Below are 22,661 nucleotides of genomic sequence, written 5' to 3' on the forward strand. Positions count from 1 at the left end.
TTGGTCCAATGCCTTCAGCCAAATGGATGGCTGCCTGTCCTGCTGCACATACATACACACACACACACACACGCACACGCACACGCACGCACACACACGCACACACACACACACACACACACACACACACACACCTCCCATCCCATTTTCTCCTTTATGGGCCTGTTGCCCAATGCCACCTTTGGGCCCAATTACCAAGTTGTTTCTATCACTTGGACCAGTAGTCGGTTTCCCTCGGTAAAATTGCTAATGAGGTTCGGGCTCGCGACCGCTCGTCTCTCAATCTGTCTGCTGACCTTGCCCTTCTGTCTCTCTGGCACGCGCGAAGGCAGACAGGAAGCCCCTAATCCTGGCAACCAGGCAACCACCGGGAGGGACGCCATGTTTTACCCCACCGGTGTTCGCAGCACAAACCCCAGCCAGCGCCTCGCGGTGCCTTCAGGCGCTAGGAGAAACTTGTTATTTCCAAGTGACAATGGGAGAAAAAAAATCAGTGCATGTGTTGGAGACGGTAATTGAATCAAAGTGCGAAGCGTTGGTTGGAAACAGAGCCGTCCTCTGACAACAACACATGTCCGCCAGTAGGCCGCCAGTCATGTGACGCTCTGCTGTTAGCGGTTAGCATGATGCACAGTGTGAGGGAGGCCAGCCAGCAGCAGAGAGCTGACAGATGGACACGGCCTACATTTCATTAATGTAGGACACACAAGTTTTTCATGTTCCATCCAACTCTTCATACTGACGACGCTGAGTTCAGACTGTTTTTGAAGCAATAAATCTGAATTTATTGATACTAAAATACATTATTTTGTGGAGCTAGAACTGCTAAAAAATATAATTGTATTTTTGTAATTGTTATCTTTAATCATTTACATTATTTAAACAAGTATTTGTCCACATATTTTTACTTTAAATCTGGTGACATAAAAGTAGACATAAATTGACATCAATGTACCTTTAAACTACTTGAGTTATATGGTTGAAATCAATATCACCAATATCTATAAGAATATGTTTAAAAAAGCTGTCAATCAATTAAAATATTTATTCGTTATGATTGTCCATAGTTGATCACGATTAACTATTAAGGTCTAAGACACAGGTCTGTTGGACACCGCTCTGGTCACTGCAACTGTCTTAAAATACATTCTGTGGCGCCTGGGTTAGCTCAGTTGGTAGAGCGGGCGTCCATGTATTATGCTTGATCCTGACCGCGGCGGCCCGGGTTCGAATCCGGCCTGTGGCCCTTTCCGCATCCACTCTCTCTCTCCCCCCTTTCACGACTCTATCCACTGTCCTGTCATAAAAAATGGAAAATGCCCCCAAAAAAATAACTTTAAAAAAAAAAAAAATACATTCTGTTCTTATTAAAAACTGAAACTGTATTTTGATGCCTTCAAATGAAATTCGTGAGCTCGTGTTGACAACATGGTAAGTCGTGTAAATGATATGCTTGACGTTCAAGTGGTTAAGTCGTGAGAACACCGTTGCTAAGCAACAGCAATATTAAAGTTACTGTCGGCGTCTAGAAGCCACAGAGGCTAACAATTTATCAAGCTGGCAAGTGGCTAACATAATGCAGGAAATGCAAAGACATAATGATAGAGGAGAGAGATGAGGCCGTTGGGAATATCAACATTTTCCTCAAACATATTATAAAATTACCAAGAATTACAATCTACGACTACAATTAAAATATATTCACTTAATATCTACCAAAAAATTAACTTCCATGGCCTCCGCCATTTCTGACAACGTCAACAAAGTACGTCACAAGTCGTGTACTCTGAACTTTCAGAAACTTTCCACTTACGAGGTCGTGAATACCACAAGAGGGGGAGGCGTTCATATGGACTCTTCTCGTGAACACGGTAAACACCATCCCATTTCAAAGCACAATTTGTGTTAGTATGGAAGTAATTCGAGATTACAATATATTTACTGAATGGATGAAATAGAGTGTTTTTTGAGCACATGTTTTAGTAATGTATGGGATTGATATGTAGTGTGCATAGACTGTATATACTGTAAGAAGTGAACATAAGCAGCGTGACGTCACCCATCTGTTTGTGGACTGCCGTTTTGAAGCTTCGAGTTTGGCATTTTAGCCGTCGCTATCTTGTTTTTTGGTACCAGAAGTGACACGAGAGGGTGAAGCTAAGTACAACCGAACACTGATTAAGATGTTTTTAGGCGACCAAAAAGTTAAAATTAACATTCATGAACTGAAAACACGCTGTGAAAGGGTTAAAGTTCTAAGCCTCTAAATGGGACCATAATTTACTAAATGAACATCATTCTGTATTGAAAAAAGAAACTAGTGACTGAGACCATAAACTCATGTTTACAATGTTTACTGAGGTAATAAATCAAGTGAGAAGTAGGCTCATTTTCTCATAGATTTCTATACAATCAGACTTATTTTAGCAACCAGAGGAGTCGCCCCCTGCTGGCTGAATGCAGGTTTAAGGCACTTCAGCATCAGCTTCACCTCTCAGACCTGGAGATTGCCCACCGGTAGTCTGAGGCCATCAACTACTATTTTAAAGGAACTGAGAAAATCACCTCCTCCCCAGATGTAAACATGTGTACAGTCTGATGGTGTTTCCTGTTTCCCAGGCGGGAAGGCGTTCATGTTTCGTGTGCGGGACCTGAGGGAGGGTGTGGTCGTCTACCATCACTCCGACAGCGACACCACCCGCGACCACGTCGTCTTCCGCATCAGCGACGGCCGTCACAGCATCCGCCACAAGTTCCCCATCAACATCCTTCCCAAAGACGACTCCCCGCCGTTCCTCATCAACAACGTGGCGGTGGAGGTGCAGGAGGGCGGCGCCGTGAGGCTGGAGGATTACATGCTGTTTGCCTCCGACCTGGACTCCAGCGACGACTACATCCTCTACAGGGTGGCCTCCAGCCCTCGGGCGGGGCAGCTGGTCAGGAAGACCTTCGCCCACGAGACAGGTGAGGGTGGGGCGTGTTCAGTTTGATTTGGGTAAAAGAAAAAATAAACACAAAGAATACGTCTTTATACTAGAATGGCACTCGGAGAGCGCAGACCTCCGCCAAGGTGCCCCAAGTACGATTGCCCCCCATCTCCGTTCAGCTTGCGCAATCATTCACGTGTATTTGTGTTTATGTTGAGATCAGCTGTTCATAGCGGAGCATCGTAAAACACTTCATTCAAACTGGACAGAAACAAAATAAAACTCACCTAAACTGTCGCCGTTACTCTTTCCAACAATCACCAAGTGTGCTTTGGTCCAACTCAACTGGAATTTCACGAGTTTAATGTGAGAAAATGCCAAATCTACATTTGTTGTCCCCCCCGCTCTCTCTCTGAAGGAAAGAGGCTGGGTCATGCGCCATCAGTTACACTGCACATGTGTTATACCGAGAGGTCTTAATGTTCTGGCTGATCAGAATCCTTAAAACAATTCATCATGATCCGGATCGCCACCAAAATCTCGGTGAAAACATAACCAAGACAAAGTTAGGGCCTCCTTCAAGGCCCTTGTCCTTTGGTTTGTTTTAAATGTTTGTGATGCAGCTGCTGGGTTGTAAATATTGACGATGTGTTTGCTGTCCATGCAGGAGATCCAGTGGACATTTTCCTACAGAGAGATCTTATCCAGGGTCAGATCTACTACCAGCACTCAGGAGAGGAATGGTTTGAGGACTCCTTCGACGTCACGCTGTCTGACAGCCACCAGCCACCCAACCTCTCCCAGACATATGTGAGTCAGGAGAACAGCAGCTTTCCATTCAGCAGAATAGAAAATACAAATCTTGTCCTGTCACACTGAACCCTCTCCTCCCTGTGGATCCAGACGGTGGTGGTCCACGTTTTCCCGGTAAAAGACCAGCTGCCGGTGGAAGTCCCCGACAGCGTTCGCTCTCTGACGGTGAAGGAGACAGAGGTGGTTTACGTCACTCAGGCTTACCTCCACTTCACCGACAGAGAGCATCCGGACACAGACCTGACCTTCGTCATCACACAACCCTGCTTCAGCCCACTGCATCCTGGGTAAGGAGAGGACAGGACAGGACTCCTTCTGCTATCTTCAGATCCAGGACGTGTTTAGCCTATCTTAGCACAAAGACTGCTAACATGGCTCAATCAAAAGCGAGAAAATAAAACTTCCAACACCTAATCTGTCTGTTTGACACTTTAATCTGTGCTGTGGGGAAGAAACATTGATCCTGAAATGAAATGAAACATCCTTTTTATTTATGTTTTTTTTTTCAGGCTGATGGATGCAGGACGTCTCTTCTACACAGACAGCACCAACAGCATGAAAAGAGACCACATGGTGCCGGTGTTAAAGTCCTTCACACAGGTTTGAAATACATAAAAACACATTAACTGCATCCTGAAATATACAAGCAGCATGATCCTACTAAAAGGGATAGTTTGGGTGTTTTGAAGTGGGGTTGTAGGAGGTACTTATCCATAGTAGGTGCATTACCTCCAGCAGATGATGGTCGGCACGCCCCCAGAATCAAGAAACAGACAGGAGCACCGGCACAGGAGCAAAGCAATACAGTGCTGTGGACGGGGACGGCAGAAAAATGTATTTCAGCCACCTAAAAGAAATGCTCACCTACAAAAATCTATATCCATTTAAGTGTACACTATATTTAGAATATTTTCACATCTTTATCTTGCTGTCAGACAGCCTTTTCCTTCTCCTTTCCAATGGGGAACTGAACCGAAAGTGAAACTTATCTCTGCTCTCTCCAAAGCCAGCAGGCTCAGATGACAAAAACAGTATGGATACGTAGCCTTTCTTTTAGGTGGCTAAAATGCATTTTGCATCTGTCCCCGTCCACAGCAGTGTATTGCTTTGCTCTGGAGCCGGTGCTCCTGTGTGTTTCTCCAAGCTAGGGTCACGCCAACCGTTATCTACCGTAAGTGATACACCTACTATGGATAAGTACCTCATACAACCCCTCTTCAAAACACCCAAACTATCCCTTTAAGGCTGCACTCTGCTGTATTCAGTCCTACCATGGGAAGGAGTTAAATGAAAATTATAATACATTTTTACATATATTATTGACTAAACAATGATCAGATACAAAAACAGTAGATAGACTTAGTTTCCTGTGTTCTCCCAGCATGCAGTGAACTACATGAAAGTGGCCTTCATGCCCCCGGTAGAGGACATCGGCCCGGAGCCGCTGTTCATCCAGTTCGTCTTCTCTGTCAGCGACCACCACGGCGGCACCGTCTCCGGCCTTCTCTTCAATATCACCGTCATCCCTGTGGACGACCAGGCACCACAGGTCAGAGGTCAAACACAGACTGGGTTGTTGATTGTTGATTTGAGTAATAAACATTTTATGGGGCTAAACAGTCTTGGTGTTGGTGGTTTTTCATGACGTGATGATCTGTGACTGGATCTTTTTTTTATTTTCCACTACATCAGATAGAAAACATCCATCAAAGTGAACATTCTGTAAACAATTTTTTTTTTTCATTTCATCATTTGCACTCGACATGTGAATATACATTGTTGGTTGATCCTCTATGCGATTGTCAGGCCTTCACCAACCTGCTGCGGGTGGAGGAGGGTGGAGGAGCCTTTGTGACTGAGGAGCACCTCCTGGTTCAGGACCGGGACAGCCAGGAGGAGGCTCTGAGGGTGGAGGTTCAGAGGACTGCTCGCCACGGCCGGCTGGAGCTGCAGGGCCGAACGCTGCTGCAGAGAGACAGCTTCACCCTGCAGGACCTGAGAGGACTCCGTCTCAGGTCAGACACAGTGGGGGGTGTTGGACTGTACTTGGTTTTTATGGATAGTGTTCCACTTAGGTTCAGATTAAGATTAGGGTTGGGATTTGACTCAAATCATAACATGTTAAACTGCAGCCCAACAGGCAACAACAGCTGTCAGTGTGTCAGTGTGCTGACTTGACTATGACTTGCCCCAAACTGCATGTGATTATCATAAAGTGGGCATGTCTGTAAAAGGAGACTCGTGGGTACTGACAACCCATTTACATTCACATATCTGGAGGTTTGAGGTCTAGGGACCCCTTAAAATTGTTCTTGCCAGTTTTTCCTCACCAGTGATATTTAGCCTTCTCGATAAGCTGGTATGACATGGTTGGTACAAATGGATTCCTCAGGTTTTCTACTTTCATATGATGCCACTATCATCACTCAACAAATGTGCGTTAATGCATTCTTATTGCGTTAATTTGACAGCCCTAATAATACCATTTTATATGATGTAATTTTTGCCTAACTGTCCATTGCAGAGCTTAATAGAGCTGATTAATTTTGGATTTTGAAACCGTAGACAAAGTGTAATAAAATGTGTTTACTTTGGTTTTTCTCCTCCACATCACTGGTTTAGATGATGGGATTAAACAAGAACAAATCAAAATAAGACCCAGGATTTAATAAACAGAACTTCTTGTAACTTATTTAATTCAAATAGCTCTCCAACAATACAGTGATGTAATACAGAACATATGTTGTTGTCCTGATGGTTTTCAGGATCACTGACTGCAGTTACATGGAGACCAAAGCAGATCACAGCTGTGAGAATATCACAGAGAGCGAACACACCAATTAGATGGTTACACACTTCAGTTACAGATATGGATATAAACTACAACTTGACTGGTTGGAGCAGCCAGACAACTGCAAGGTGGTAATTCTAGTTTTGGATGTTTCGGACCTTGGGCCCAATTATAGGAAGTTCTGGCAGGCTGTCGTCAGAACTGGAAAAAGGAAAAACAAAACAATCATCATCATCAATCACTCAAGAATCAGTTGGAAAACATTCTGACACTTTTCAATCATTTTGTTAGAAGACGAGAGAGAGAGAGGATGGAAGAGCCCATCTACAAACCAATCAATGTCAAGAATAGAGAGATGCAGCTTACGTAGGTGATGATGGCCGGATGTGGGTGATGACGGCAGGACGTAGGTGATGACCTAGGTGATGACGACAAGACGTAGGTGATGACGTAGGTGATGACGACAGGACGTAGGTGATGACCTAGGTGATGACGACAGGACGTAGGTGATGACGTAGGTGATGACGACAGGACGTAGGTGATGACAGCAGGATGTAGTTGATGACATATGTGATGACGGCAGGACGTAGGTGATGACGACAGGACGTAGGTGATAACGGCAGGACGTAGGTGATGACGGCAGGACGTAGGTGATGACTGCAGGACGTAGGTGATGACGGCAGGACGTAGGTGATGACGGCAGGATGTAGGTGGTGACGGCAGGACGTAGGTCATGACTGCAGGACGTAGGTGATGACTGCAGGATGTAGATGACGACGGCAGGACGTAGGTGATGACTGCAGGACGTAGGTGATGACGGCAGGACGTAGGTGATGACTGCAGGACGTAGGTGATGACGGCAGGATGTAGGTGATGACGGCAGGACGTAGGTGATGACTGCAGGACGTAGGTGATGACGGCAGGACGAGTTGATGACTGCAGGACGTAGGTGATGATGGAAGGACTTAGATGATGACTGCAGGACGTAGGTGATGATGACAGAACGTAGGTGATGATGACAGGACGTAGGTGATGATGGCAGGACGTAGGTGATGATGGCAGGACGAGGTGATGACTGCAGGACGTAGGTGATGACTGCAGGACGTAGATCATGACGGCAGGACGTAGGTGATGACTACAGGACGTAGGTGATGACGGCAGGACGAAGGTGATGACGGCAGGACGTAGGTGATGACTGCAGAACGTAGGTGATGACGGCAGGACGTAGGTGATGACGGCAGGACGAAGGTGATGACGGCAGGACGTAGGTGATGACGGCAGGACGTAGGTGATGACTGCAGGTCGTGGGTGATGACGGCAGGACGAGGTGATGACTGCAGGACGTAGGTGATGATGACAGGACGTAGGTGATGATGACAGGACGTAGGTGATGATGACAGGACGCAGGTGATGATGACAGGACGTAGGTGGTGACGGCAGGACGTAGGTGATGACTGCAGGACGTAGGTGATGACTGCAGGACGTAGGTGATGACTGCAGGACGTAGGTGATGACGACAGGACTTAGGTGATGACTGCAGGACGTAGGTGATGATGACAGGACGTAGGTGATGATGACAGGACGTAGGTGATGATGGCAGGACGTAGGTGATGACGGCAGGACGTAGGTGATGACTGCAGGATGTAGGTGATGATGACAGGATGTAGGTGATGACGGCAGGACGTAGGTGATGACGGCAGGACGTAGATGATGACGGTAGGACGTAGGTGATGACTGCAGGACGTAGGTGATGACGGCAGGACGTAGATGATGACGGTAGGACGTAGGTGATGACAATGTGAAACCAAAAGTAATCGGATCAGATGTACACAATGTAACAAAAACATGAACCTTAGTTCAGACTTTGGTTCAGACTTTCAGGTGTGAAAAGCCCATATTAGTGTTTGACTGGATATTTACTACTTCTACTATTAGTCGTACTATTTCGTCTGTGAACTGGAATCTTTGAAGGTGCCTGATTTTGGTTTGCTTGTTATATTTCTAGAGTAGGCACCTAAAGAGGCATATCTGCTAACTCTGTGAGCTAATGTATTTGTGGCCTATTCAAATTATATCCTCCATAGAGCCAAACATTTGTAAAAGTATAACTATTTTATAATTTCACATTGGCATACTGACAGGTGGAGTTTGATGGCTTTTTGTGTCGCAGGTACATCCATGATGACTCTGAGACCACTGACGACGAAGTCCATCTGAAGGTGACGGACGGTCTGAACTCAGCAGATGTCGTCCTGCCAATACAGGTGAGTTTCCTACTGCCAAAATGGAACAAATGGAATTTCTTTCCGGGAGGATAATCCAGATGCTTTGTTTAGTAATAGTTTAGCGAAAATAGTTGTGCTGGGATTTCCATGAGGCCATGAGTGGATCAGTAAAACAACAGAGTCATGTCAGGTGTTCTTCTTCCTCCAAAATGTTCACATGAAAATTCTGGCACTCTTCATATGGAAGTTTTGATTGGACTTTATTAGTTGTAACCCACAGAAGACATTCCACAAATGTGTACCATGATCTGCAAATATTTCACTATCCAAAAAAACATGTATTTTTGTATGTGTGTTGTGTAAAGTCACATTCACAAAAATACAGGGTGATTTGCAAATACGCATAACTTACTCTGTAAATACGCATTTTAAGGTTTACATGTAAAGTGATATCTACACATTTGTGCATCTATTTCTACACGTGGAATGCTATTTGCACATTTGCAGATCGCTTCCTATGCATTTGTGGGCCATGTGACATTGTCCAATTGGTACCGCTGCAGATCTGTAGAAACAATCTGTAAGTAAGAGGTGCATTTACTAGCTCCACCAGGAGTGGGCGACATTCCCTCACATGAGCTGACGGAACTACAGTCTAACGCTGCTGGCAGAAAGCTATAGAAGAAGAGTCTAAGACAACCAACAGCCTGGATTCTGGAGGTGAAAGATGACGTGGAATATCTTTATTTAACGCGGGCCAGCAGTGACAAAATCAGTTTGATTGCATTGTTTTCTATTAGAATGAACTAACTGGCCGCGAGAGACGAAGCGCTGCGCAGCTTCCATGTTGTCTCAGACTTCCTGTTTCTATTTATTCCTTATTCCAAAAGATGAGGAACGGCTGATTGGTGAAATTGAAATGATATAAATATATATAAATGCTGTTATCTGATACGATACCTCCTCATTTCACTACAAACACCTAAACACCTAAACACCATCTTTAAAGTGGTTACGTCTCTAGTCTTGACCGTTCATCCGATCGACTTCACACTTGGCGGGTGTATTGCTAAAGACGTGTGGTGTCGAATTTGGTGCAATTTGGACACAAGACACGTTCAATATTAACAAACTTTGAATAAACAAGCACACAGCGCTCTGTGCAGTAGCGGGGTCGGGGCTTCAGGGCTCTGCGGACTGAGTCTTGCATGTCGTCCGCAGCGGGTTGTTCACTTTTGCTGCTGGATGCTGGAATAATGAACTCTTCTTCACTTTTCTGGAGTCAACGAGCACAAGCGGGTATTCTACAGGAATAGGGCCACTCTGCCACTAGAACTCAAATTGTGTACGTTTTTGCCCTACTGACTAATAGTGTTATCTCCGACAATAATACCTCCACTCATTAAATCCATAGATTTGGATGTGTGACGCAACTATGTCATGGCAGGTGTATTGCTCAGGACCCAAGGAAGTGCAGTGTATGTAGAGTGTGAAGTTGTTTCGAGCGGTTCTCGAGAAAACTGCAAGCAGCAACACCACAGGCCAAGCACTCGGCCCGTTCTGAACTGCCATGTTTGCACCGGGATTGCACTAGTTTCTATTAAAAAAACTGTTGTAGTTGGCTACAGTCAATTCCACCTCCATGAATATTTACCTGGCCTTTATTTGTTCATGCTGTGTATTTACGGTCTGTGATGCCTCTTCTGCTGTCCTCAGGTCCTACCGATGAACGACGAACCTCCCCAGCTGGGTGGGGACCTCCGGGGGGAGCTCAGCTGCAAGGAGGCGGGGCAGGTCCAGGTAACAGTGGACTACCTGTCGGCCACAGACCGGGACAGCGACGACTCCAGACTGACCTACATGCTGGCACGGAGTCCAGGCAGAGGGGAGCTGCAGAGAGCCGGGCTGACCGTGGACAAGTTCTCCCAGCAGGACCTGCTGCAGGGATACATCTACTACGTCCACACAGGTGAGAGAGCATCATGGGAGACAACGCTGTGTTCATGGCACGTGGGAAAAATGTGTTTGTTTATTTCTTAATGTGACTTGGGATAAAGTGTTTTTGTTCCTTGATCACAGTCCAAATTCTTTTCACATTGTCCTGTCACATGTGTGGGTTTGGTTCTAGAGATGGTTCAGAAGCTCTACATCAAACACCTTGTTTTTCTCACAAGAGACAGAAATTATATTTTTTGGTTTCTGTTTCAGGAGGAGAGATCGGACCCGAGCCGGTGCTTGACACCGTCACCCTCATCATCTCTGACGGCGAGGCTGGAGGGACAGACGGCTGTTGTCACGGAGACGCCCCGCCCCCACCCGTGCCTCTCCACGGCACACTTCCTGTGTACGACCTGAACATCACCGTTCTTCCTGTCAACAACCAAGTCCCCACCGTCACTCTGGGTAAGATATCTGTCATGAAACACCTGACAGGTCGAATATGTGAGGAACCGTTTAAAAAAAACCCACTGAATCTTGTTTCCTCAAAAAAGGCTTTTAAAAGTCGTAAATCTTTGCTCTTGACTGCTGTAGATGGAGGAAGTATACAGATCTTTTACTTAACCTAATGGTACTAATACCACAATTTAAAAATACTCTGTTACAAGTTAAAGACCTGCACTGAAAATGTTACTAAAGTAAAAGTATCTAAGTATAATCAGGAACATGTAGTTAAAATATAAAAAATATAAAACTGTCCCCTGTGACTATTATATACTATTATATATTAGATTATTAGATTATTATTACTCATGCATTAATGTGAAAACTGGATTTTACTGTTGTAGTTGGTCGAGGTGGAGCTCATTTTGAACTTTTAACTAATGATTATTTTCATCATGGATTAATCTGCTGATTATTTTCTCCATTTATGGATTGATTGTTTGGTTTGTAAAAATTGTGAAAATAGTGAGAAATGGCGTCACAATGACCCAGAGCCCAAAGTGACACCAAACCTAAACATTATTACTAATACATTACATTATAATAATTAGGGCTGTCAAATGATTAAAATATGTAATCGCGATTAATCGCATAATTGTCCATAGTTAATCACGATTTATCACAAATTAATTTCACATTTTTTATCTCTCCAAAATGTACCTTAAAGGGACTATTTGTAACTTTCAGAAATGCTTCTTAACAGCGACACCTGTGGCCGTGAAATCAACGAAAATCAACGAAAGTCAGCGTCGGGCTCGCGCTTGCTCGCTCTCAATATACCTGAACGAGCATCACTCAAAACAGTGAGGCGACACAAGTCAGCTAAAACCACAATATCACTCTATATTTCAGCTGCTTGGCAGTAATGTTAGCTGACCAGACGAAGGTCTCTCCATGAACATGATTTAGATCTGATCCTAGTGTTGGCTTTTCCTGCCTAAGTGCAGGCTGAAGCAGCGGCGCTCTGCAGCATGTCTCCTCTGCTCTCTCCGCCCGCAGCCGGAGAGAGCAGAGGAGACACCGGCACCCGGTCGGTAACGAGAGGGTAACGTTACTAGCTAATGAGCTCCGTCACTTCACAAGACACGGGAAACCTCTGTTGGTCTGGAGGAGCTGCAGCATTTTTTTTCTGCACAAACGTCCACTGTGCATTCACTAGATATTCTCAGAGCGAAACTAACTCTTCTGCAGTGAGGAGTGAGCGCGCATTCACGTCTAGAGGTGGAGCGAGCTGAGAACGCGCGCGCTCTCTGAGCGAAGGCAGGCAGGCAGAGTTGGAGAGGCAGCGGCCACACGCGAACGCGCATATGTTAGCGTGCATGTGTGACGACCCGCTACATTTATACGCGTACAAAGTTACAAATAGTCCCTTTAAGTATTTTATACTGTTATCAACATGGGAGTTGGCAAATATGCTGCCTTATGCAAATGTATGTATATATTTATTATTGTAAATCAATTAACAACACAAAACAATGACAGATATTGATCCAGAAACCCTCACAGGTACTGCATTTAGCATAAAACAATATGCTCACATCATAACATGGCAAACTGCAGCCCAACAGGCAACAACAGCTGTCAGTGTGTCAGTGTGCTGACTTGACTATGAATCGAGCGTAGCGTTAGTTCATGCAGGCCATGATGTCAAGCTCTGCTCATACGATGGCGATCGGCTGATAACAGCTGATCTTAAGCCAGCCCAATCAGCTGATGCATCAGCTGACAGATCAGCTGATTCCTCTCTATGCATTCATTGGTCAATTTCATACAGGGCACCTTATTTAAGCTGCTTCAGCCGGCCTACCGTTGCTGCTTCCTCTACAAGCCGCTCGCAACATGAGAACAACCAGATTTTCCACGTACAAGCTTCAACTTACCCTGCTGCTCGTCATGTCGATTTCCGTCCATGATGACTGAGCTATGGAGTCACAACAACAGCATCCGAGGCAGAGGAAGCCATCGGCAAAGAGAGCCGTTCCCTATCCGCCGGAGCTCGCATCTGATAAGTAGACATTCAAGTTCTGCTCCCAGCATTTCCTAATGGCCAGTGTCCAGGCTCCTACAAGTCCTGGTTGAAAACCACATCACGGCTCCAGTCGGGTCTTCTAATGAAGAGCTTTTGTAATGTTTTGGAAAGCGTCCATGGCAAAACTCCACCAGCAGATCTTCTCAAAACCTGCGCTCCCAGGAAGCCGCCGAGAAAAGGAAAGAAAGTGCCCGAAACTCCGCTGCAGTCCCAGTTACGGCCGCTGAGCCGCCATCCAAAAGAGCACGAGATCCAGCGGTCCAAGCCCCGGTCCGAGGCCCGGTCCGAGGCCCGGTCCAAGCCCCGGTCCAAGCCCAGCAGTCCGAGCTCCAGCGGCCCGTCATTACAGCTCTATCCAGCATCCAGTCGTCACTCGCCAGTATGACTCCAGATCCAAGCTTTGAGTCCATGTCGGCATCTCCAGCAAGCCGGCTTCTTCCAAAACACGGAAGGGCCGTCACCTCTACGCGCGCCGCAGATCGATTACGTCACTCCATCGAGCTTTGATGACGTCACAGTCCCGCGGAGATTTCTGGGAATTGCAGTCCAAATCTCCACCAGGGTCCATTATTCCACCTGCTGCTGCAATTTCGCACAATCTGAGAAGCCAAATCCTTGCAGCCATCCTTCATAAAGGGTGCAAGACTGATGGAGATAGGAAGGAACATCTGTTTTAATCTGAGTCTAATCCCGTCTTCAATGATCCACTATCTGAGATGCCGACCTCAAGCCAGCCAATGAGAGTCATTCTTTGTCACAGATGAGGGGAAGCCCATGTCCCAAGCTTGGTTTGCTCACACCTTCGCCTCCTCTGCCAATCATGCGGACTGCCACCAGAACGCTGCACTGCGCATTCTCTCCGCATAGGAGCAACAACAGCAGCATTAACAGCTCTTGTCTCCACACTCGAGGCTTGGGGCCGATGGTCATCAACCGCTTATGAGCGTTACCTCCGGCCGGAGGCTCAAGACATCCTCGAAGCTCAAAAGCTATGAGTGCTCAGTAACTTGCTGGCTATATATAGTAAATGTTACGGCATATCTGCTTGACTCTCTCATTTGACTTTCTAGCCATATGCCTCAGCTTGCAACCTGTGAAGAATCAAAAGGCTTCACTGTATATGTTTTAATCTAATTAGCTTTTCATTAAGTTTATGCTGATGCTGCTGTTGCTCTACGCGGCTGTTGCTCCAAGTTGCTACTCTATGCTTCAACCTGCTGCTGCTCCACGCTGCTGCAGCTCCACACTACTGCTGCTGCTGCTCCACATTGCTGATGCTGCTCCACGCTGCTGCTGCTGCTCCACACTACTGCAGCTCCACGATACTGCTGCTGCTGCTGCTCCACACTACTGCAGCTCCACGATACTGCTGCTGCTGCTCCACGCTGCTGCAGCTCCACACTACTGCTGCTGCTCCACGCTGCTGCAGCTCCACACTACTGCTGCTGCTCCACATTGCTGCTGCTGCTCCACATTGCTGCTGCTGCTCCACGCTGCTGCTGCTTCCACTGCTGCTGCTCCACGCTGCTGCTGCTCCACATTGCTGCTGCTCCACGCTGCTGTTGCTCCACATTGCTGCTGCTACTGCTGCTAATGCTGCTGCTCCAAGCTGCTGCTCCACACTGTTGCTGCTGCTGCTGCTGCTGCTGCTTCAAGTTGCTTCTGCTGCTGCAGCTCAATGCTGCTGCTCCACGCTGCTGCTGCTGTTTCATGATGCTGCCGCAGCTCCATGCTGCTGCTCCACGCCGCTGCTGCTTCATGTTGCTGCTGCTTATGCTGCCGCTCCATGCTGCTGCTGCTTCATGTTGCTGCTGTTTCTGCAGCTCCTGCTCACGCTGACAGAGGAAACTCAAGAAGAAGAAGGATGCAGGAAGCTGGAACTCAGGTTCAGTTTCCATGACGGAGGGAATTCTTCAACGTGTAAAAGATTATAAACAGCTCTGCTGACTCGTATGTTCAGAGAAGAACACATCGGTCTGTAGATGATCACGTTTTCCATGTTACAGCCTTAAATTAACCCTGCTGATCTGTCAGTACTACCAGTTCTGCAAAGAACATTTACTCAAGTACTATACTTAGTTCAGTTTGAGGTACTTCCATGTAGGCGCTGGGAAGGCCAGGGAGGTTTTCTTGGAGTGGTCATTTTTTTTTGGGGCTCCCTGCGCTCCCTGCTTTTAGCTTTCCATGTATGCACATGGAAGGGCAAGGAGGTTGCTCTCCTTGCCTCATGTTTTCCACGTATGCGCGTGGAACCACGTATGCACGTGGAACCACGTATGCACATGGAAGGTTGCAACCTGTGTAGATGCAGGCGAACTGAAGCTTCATGAAGCATCAAAGCTTTCCAGCATATTGGTCGGAAAAGGGTTAATATCTGGATGTATCATGTGCACGAAACCACCTGGTGGTCAAAGATTATAAAACAGGCAGATATGATCTTAACCATGTGATATACTGTATTTTGCGCCAGTAAAGGATGTTCAGAATGATTATATATTACAAGGTAATCCATTTATATCATGTAATATAATGTCCATTTTCTAGTAAGTATATTTTGAGTTTATAACATACATGTATATTAAACTGTAATTGCTGCTGCGCTCCTGCCTTTAGCTTTCCATGTGTGCACATGGAAGGGCAAGGAGGAGTGCTCTCCTTGCCTCATGCTACCACGTAGGCTAGTGGATCCACGTATGCGCGTGGATGGGCGTAACCTGTGTAGATGCGGATGGCATCACTGTATGTCGTTTGAATCTGCACGGGTTTCACAGGGTGCGCAGCTAGCTCCTCCTGTGGCTCTTCCATGTAAGCGCATGGAAGGCCAAGGAGGATTGCCTGGTATGGTTGTTTTGGGGGTCTTTGCTGCTGCTCTCCCTGCCTTTGGCTTTCCATGTGTGCACATGGAAGGGCAAGGAGGAGTGCTCTCCTTGCCTCATGCTACCACGTAGGCTCGTGGATCCACGTATGCGCGTGGATGGGCAGGGAGGTCCCAGAGCAGAGCCATACCGCCAAATATAATGTATATATATTACTGCAATGTAATAAGTGTCTTTGACTAAAGTGGTCCTGACTGAAATCGAGCGTAGCTTTAGTTCATGCAGGCCATGATGTCAAGCTCTGCTCATACGATGGCGATCGGCTGATAACAGCTGATCTTAAGCCAGCCCAATCAGCTGATGCATCAGCTGACAGATCAGCTGATTCCTCTCTATGCATTCATTGGTCAATTTCATACAGGGCACCTTATTTAAGCTGTTTCAGCCGGCCTACCGTTGCTGCTTCCTCTACAAGCCGCTCGCAACCCACCTCCACCCCACCACCTCCTTTTAATACTGTTTCTAGGGCTGGGCGGTATGGCCTAGGATAATATCGCGATATTTTAGGCTATATCGCAATATTTTCAAATATCCTCTAAGCACTTCATAAATGCTCAATTTAACCCTTTGATGCATACAATCACACCAATATTATGATCTTGTAGTCCCTGCAGTATATGTCTGCATTAAAATCTCTGTTGATATTCATTAGTGGTTCTTTGGAACAATTTTAATCTTTCATACAAAAAGGGTTGGCTTGGAAACATTACATGACAATTTGTGTTCGATGTTCGCGATGTAGTCGTTTTCTGTACCGCAGTGGGAAAAGCCGCGATACATCGACTATATTCGATGTGTCGCCCACCCCTAACTGTTATGACTTAATCAATGTCAATTCTGTTGTCATTGATTCCGGCTCTGTTCTGCACCCAGGGGGTCTTTGCTGCTGCTCTCCCTGCCTTTGGCTTTCCATGTGTGCACATGGAAGGGCAAGGAGGAGTGCTCTCCTTGCCTCATGCTACCACGTAGGCTCGTGGATCCACATATGCGCGTGGATGGGCAGGGAGGTCCCAGAGCAGAGCCATACCGCCAAATATAATGTATATATATTACTGCAATGTAATAAGTGTCTTTGACTAAAGTGGTCCTGACTGAACTTGCCCCAAACTGCATGTGATTATCATAAAGTGGGCATGTCTGTAAAGGGGAGACTCGTGGGTACCCAGAGAACCCATTTACATTCACTGATCTGGAGGTCAGAGGTCAAGGGACCCCTTTGAAAATGTTTTTTCCTCGCCAAAGTTTAGCTTCGCAACAAGCTAGTATGACATGGTTGGTACCGATGGATTCCTCAGGTTTTCTGAACTGAACCCATTACAACCTAAAAAGTTGCATTAATGCGTTAAAGAATTAATGGCGTTAAAACAAATTTGCGTGAACACGTTATTATCACGTTAGTTTTGACAGTCTGATAGATAATTGTAGTTAATGTCGTCCCGACTGGTTTCCCATCATACTGTCATACTTTGGCCGATATGATGGTGAAACGGGTATTAAATTGCATTCTATCATGATAAATCAAAACCTCTTAAATGTAACTTGGTGAACCTGCAGTGAATGTAATGATTTCTGTTGGTCATAATAATGCTGTGTTCACCACTAAGACCTGAGTTGTAATAAACAGGACATTATCCAGCTCAGCTTCAGTGTGAACGGAGACACGTTTTACAAAAAATGTCTATTAGAATCCAGTGAGAGACCAACAGAGAGGAATACTGTGTGTGTGTGTGTGTTTGTTTGTGTGTGTGTGTGTGTGTGTGTGTGTGTTTGTGTTCACTGCTTACAATCTTCTTAATGCAGCAGAGCAGCTCTGACCTCGACAACACGCCGTCACCTATCAGTCCAACACACACACTGTGTACTGGGAGGGGTGGGGGTGGGGGGTAACATACAGTACATGTATTCACACACACGCACACACACACACACACACACACGCACACACACTCTCCTGGGGAGGGTGATAGTTCTCGCTGGAGTCGGAGCCAAGAAGAGGGATTGGAGGAGCTCTGTGTTATCAATGGAGACCAGTGACCACTGGGACTCACACTGGGATGGTTGGGAAGTTATTGTGTCTCATTCAAAAATGACAAAATGTTTCATCACAAAAATCTGGTGGTGGATGGTTGCTTGTACAAAGTGTTCGACACCAGAGACTGATCACCTGTTCACATCTCGTCTCCCACTAAGAGTCAACACTTTTTTTCTTGTAATCATTCAAAGTTAAAATTAGAGCTGTCAAAGTTAACATGATAATAACACATAAACGCAAATTCGTTTTAACGCCACTAATTTCTTTAACACAACTTGCAATTTTTAGGTTGTAGTGGGCTCAGTTTAAAAGCTAGAGTGAATACAGGTATCATATGAAACCAGAAAACCTAAAGAATCCATTGGTACCAACCATGTCATACTAGGAAGGAGGCTAAATAACACTCCAAATTTATGCTAAATTTTGGCTAGGAAAAAAACTGTCATAACCATTTTCAAAGGGGTCCCTTTACCTCAGACCTCTAGATCAGTGAATGTAAATACAATACAGACATGCCCACTTTATGATAATCACATGCAGTTTGGGGCAAGTCATAGTCAAGTCAGCACACAGCTGTTGTTGCCTGTTGGGCTGCAGTTTGCCATGTTATGATTGGAGCATATTGTTTAATGCTAAATGCAGTACCTGTGAGGGTTTCTGGACAATATCTGTCATTGTTTTATGTTGTTAATTGATTTCCAATAATAAATATATACATACATTTGCATAAAGCGGCATATTTTTCCACTCCCATGTTGATAAGAGGATTAAATACTTGACTAAAGGTACATTTAGAACAGATAAAAACTGTGTGATTAATTTGGGATTTATCGCGATGAACTATTTTCATAGATTGACAGCCCTAGATAAAATATCAGATAAAAACATCTGCAACACATCTCAATCATATTTCTTGATTCTAGCAAAGTGTGTCTTCCTAATTCTGACCTGTTTAGAGAGACTGAAGCTCATATCTAACAACTTCCTGAAACTTGGAACAAGTGAGATTATTTCTCATTTAGGATAATATTTAATATTGAATTCATCCTTTAAAGTTAAATCTCACACAAAATAGTTTCTGTTGTGTTTCTTGTGTGTGTTTGTTTGCTGAGTCCAAAGTCTCATTGTTTGCACATTGCATTATGGGTGATTTTTGGCATGTGTGTATGTGTGTTTGTGTGTGTGTGTGTGTGTGTTGTTGTCAGCGTGTCGGCCAGGCTAACGAGGTTGGCACTGACGTGTTTTAAGTGAAATCTGCCTATTGTCTGCTGGTATTACATGTTCACACACACACACAGCTGGGTGAGATTATTACTCTGTGTGTGTGTGTGTGTGTGTGTGTGTGTGTGTGTGTGTGTGTGTGTGTGTGTGAGCTCCCAAGGAGACAGTGGACAATGAGCGTCTTTTCAAAACAAAAGCAGAAAGAAGCGCATCCCTCCGTCACAATAGGCGACGTGTACTAGCCGTCTCGCTAGCCAGATTACCACGCCGCTACCAGCAGCAGGATAACTCTCTAATCCTGCCAGCATATCTCGCCATTCATTCAGCACCAGCTACGATAGGCAGTGCAGAGTGTGTTAGGGAGGGGGGGGGGGTTAGGGGAATGTATGCGGTGTTTCGTGGTCTAATTAATTAGCAGTGAATAAAGACGCAGAGTAAGAGCATTAGCGTGGCGAAACACGAGGAATCCAGCTTTACCTTGTTTCTTATTTTAGTTTATCAGCGAGATCCAGGACTGTCCATCGTTAATGCTCATACGCATTTGCACAATGTATACATACAAATACAATATAATGAATACATACACAGGGATGTTTGGCTGTATGGATGCAGGTCCAGAGGTGATTGTGTTTGTTAATTAACAGCAGTTTGAAGGAAGATGGGTGATGAATTCATTAGCAGCTGACAAGGGGATGGACAGATGGAGGGATGGATGGCTGACTGGTGGACAGTATTATGAGTATTCCCGGTGGGCCGCAAGCTCAGAATCAATCGGCTACCGGTCTGACAACGGATAAGCCTCTTGGGGCAAGAAGCTGTATTTCTGGGGTTCCGGTGTATTCAGAGGATATTCGGGCAGAGACTTCCTTTTCTGTGCGCTGCTCATTGTTTACAGTCCGATTAGCATTTTGAGATGGTAGACTGGAGTTGAGAGATGATGTGTTCGATGGGATTGTTTCACAAGTAGCCAGTTTACAAGCTAATTTTAAAACCAATAAAAAGCAAAATCATCGTCAGACGATAGCCAGTGGGTTCCCAGATTCTATTTCGGCCAATGCATTCCGCCTCTTTTGCTTTCCACACGGACTGTTTACCTGCATTCAACCAAAGCCTGCTCAAACCTGATTGGTCAGGAATGGTCTGAATGGACCATCACGTTCGCCACTCCTCATTTGCATAAAGTTGAGGTCTAGGCTACTTTATACAAATCAGGGGCGACTCGCCACCTCTGTACTCTCCTGAGAAACTTTTAAACTAACCGTTTTCGATCTAAAATAAAGACAGAAACACACTCGGTGAACTGTTTTCATAATAGAAGAGAAGAAAGTTTCCAAACGAACCACCATGTTGGCTCCGGTTTAAAAGCAGGGAGCAGCAGCCCACGAGAGAGAGTGTTTGTCCAATCAGGTGCCTAGTGCCTTTTGTCTAGTGGTAGCCCATCAAGCGTCCAATGCTGGGAAGCGAGGCGATCCCTCGCGATAGAAAACGCCCCTGTGGACATCGTGTACCACTAGACTTTGGATATCGTAATATGGTTGGTAAGTGTTGTCTATTCCTGGTTTTAAAGGGCACATTACAGTAAAGTAATGTCATTTTCTGAACTTACCAGACTGTTGCAGCTGTTCTATTATTTGTCTTTACCCACCTTGTCACTATATCCACATTACTGATGATTGTGTAAATATTTTGTGAAAGCACCAATAGTCAACACTTCGCAATATTGATATTGAGGTATTTGGTCAAAAGTATTGTGACATTTGATTTTCTCCATATCACCCAGCCCTATGTGGTTCTGGGCGACTGTCTGTCTGGTCTACCTCCCCACCGTTCCCACGTTCGGTTACCTGGCTGGGTCTTTTTCAGTAACATAGAATTGAATTCTGCTTCTCCAGGCAGCATGTGAGCAAACATACACAGGTGTGTTGCTCTCGAACGTTTACATGTGTGTTTCTTTTACAATTTTACAGATTGGGGGTATAACATAGGAAGCAGTGTCACGTTTAGCAACCTACAAGAAATCAGGAAGCTATTTCACCCCAGTGACAGTGGAAACATCCCTGAAGCAAACATGGAAGAATTTGGGTTCATCAGCATACACAGACGGGACAATACTGCTAGCTTGTTTAACATGAATAACGATTATAAAAAACATTTGCACAACTCATGTTTCTGTTGTCATGTGTTGGTCCAGGTGAGTCTATGTTGGTGGTGGACGAGGGCTCCTCCGCCTGCCTGTGTGGGGGGGTCCTGGGGGCCTCAGACCCTGACAGCCCTCCCGACCTGCTGACCTTTCACCTGGAGACTCCTCCTCTGCACGGCTTCCTGGAGAACACGCTGCCAACGCCGGGCTCCGAGAAGAGCAACGCAGGAGTCCGAGTCGGTCAGTGTGTGTGTGTTTGGGTGTGTGTTTGTGTTTAGCAAACACCTGACCTGACCCTGGCACAACTCTTTCTCCCAGAATCCTTCAGTCTCGTCCACCTGACGTCGGGTTTCATCAACTACGTCCAATCAGAGAGCAAAGGGGCGGAGCCGACTGTCGACCAGCTGTCCATCAGTGTGAGTGACGGGCTGCACCGCTCCGCCCCCGTCCCCTTCTACATCATCATCAATCCGACCAATGACGAGGCGCCTTCACTGCTGCTCGCCAACTTCACCGTACGTCCACCTCAACACTAACTCCTCTTTTTTCTTTACCCCACGAGCGGCAAAAATCTAAGAAAAACAAACATTTTTCTTCTATCCGACATCCTCACGGGGGTGCTAGCATAGGTGTAGAGTTATTCCTGTGTTCCACCTCCTGCAGGTGAAGGAGGGCGGGATGAGGGAGCTGACTCCGTCCATACTGAACGGTTTCGACCTGGACGCCCCCCCTAACGTCCTGACCTTCACGCTGGTGCAGCCTCTGGCTCACGGCAGCCTGATCAACGGCATCTACGGCACCGACACGAGCCGCTACAAGGAGATGAGAGCTGACCTCCTGCAGAGGAGCCTCTCCGTCACCTCCTTCACCCTGCAGGAGCTCCGACAAGGTGAGAGAAACACCAATGGGTCGCTGTGTCAAATGGTAAATTACAGCACGGAGTTGATTACAATTGATACAAGGTGTAAAAAAAGGCCAGATAGGACACAATGTTTTATTTTGTTTTCGCTGCAGCCTGATCTCATGGGAAGGGATGTAAATAGCACGACGATAACCATTTTAGGCTTTTCGCGTGTCACTACATGCCACAGGGTTAACATTGTGAAACTGCTTTCCGTGTGTCATTTCACGCCACGTGGTTACCGTGAAGCAGTCGCGGTTAGGC

General features: G+C 45.9%; 1 protein-coding gene across 7 annotated transcripts in view; it reads left to right on the forward strand.

The window, feature by feature from the left end:
• The window catches only part of frem1b (Fras1 related extracellular matrix 1b), an 81,085-nt gene that overhangs the window by 21,521 nt on the left and 36,903 nt on the right, over positions 1–22,661 (forward strand). For 6 of the 7 annotated variants that reach the window (XM_074636650.1, XM_074636645.1, XM_074636644.1 and 3 more), the window contains 12 exons: positions 2,620–2,964; positions 3,595–3,737; positions 3,831–4,027; positions 4,250–4,340; positions 5,122–5,289; positions 5,547–5,755; positions 8,702–8,795; positions 10,473–10,725; positions 10,965–11,159; positions 21,548–21,736; positions 21,815–22,011; positions 22,160–22,385. In XM_074636650.1, coding sequence (XP_074492751.1) covers positions 2,620–2,964; positions 3,595–3,737; positions 3,831–4,027; positions 4,250–4,340; positions 5,122–5,289; positions 5,547–5,755; positions 8,702–8,795; positions 10,473–10,725; positions 10,965–11,159; positions 21,548–21,736; positions 21,815–22,011; positions 22,160–22,385 — 2,307 coding nt within the window. Of the gene's footprint in view, positions 1–1,798; positions 1,872–2,619; positions 2,965–3,594; positions 3,738–3,830; positions 4,028–4,249; positions 4,341–5,121; positions 5,290–5,546; positions 5,756–8,701; positions 8,796–10,472; positions 10,726–10,964; positions 11,160–21,547; positions 21,737–21,814; positions 22,012–22,159; positions 22,386–22,661 lie in introns of all 7 variants that reach the window. The other variant, XM_074636649.1, reaches the window with a different exon arrangement.

The sequence above is a fragment of the Sebastes fasciatus genome, chromosome 5 (assembly GCF_043250625.1).
Source record: "Sebastes fasciatus isolate fSebFas1 chromosome 5, fSebFas1.pri, whole genome shotgun sequence".
Lineage (NCBI taxonomy): Eukaryota > Metazoa > Chordata > Actinopteri > Perciformes > Sebastidae > Sebastes > Sebastes fasciatus.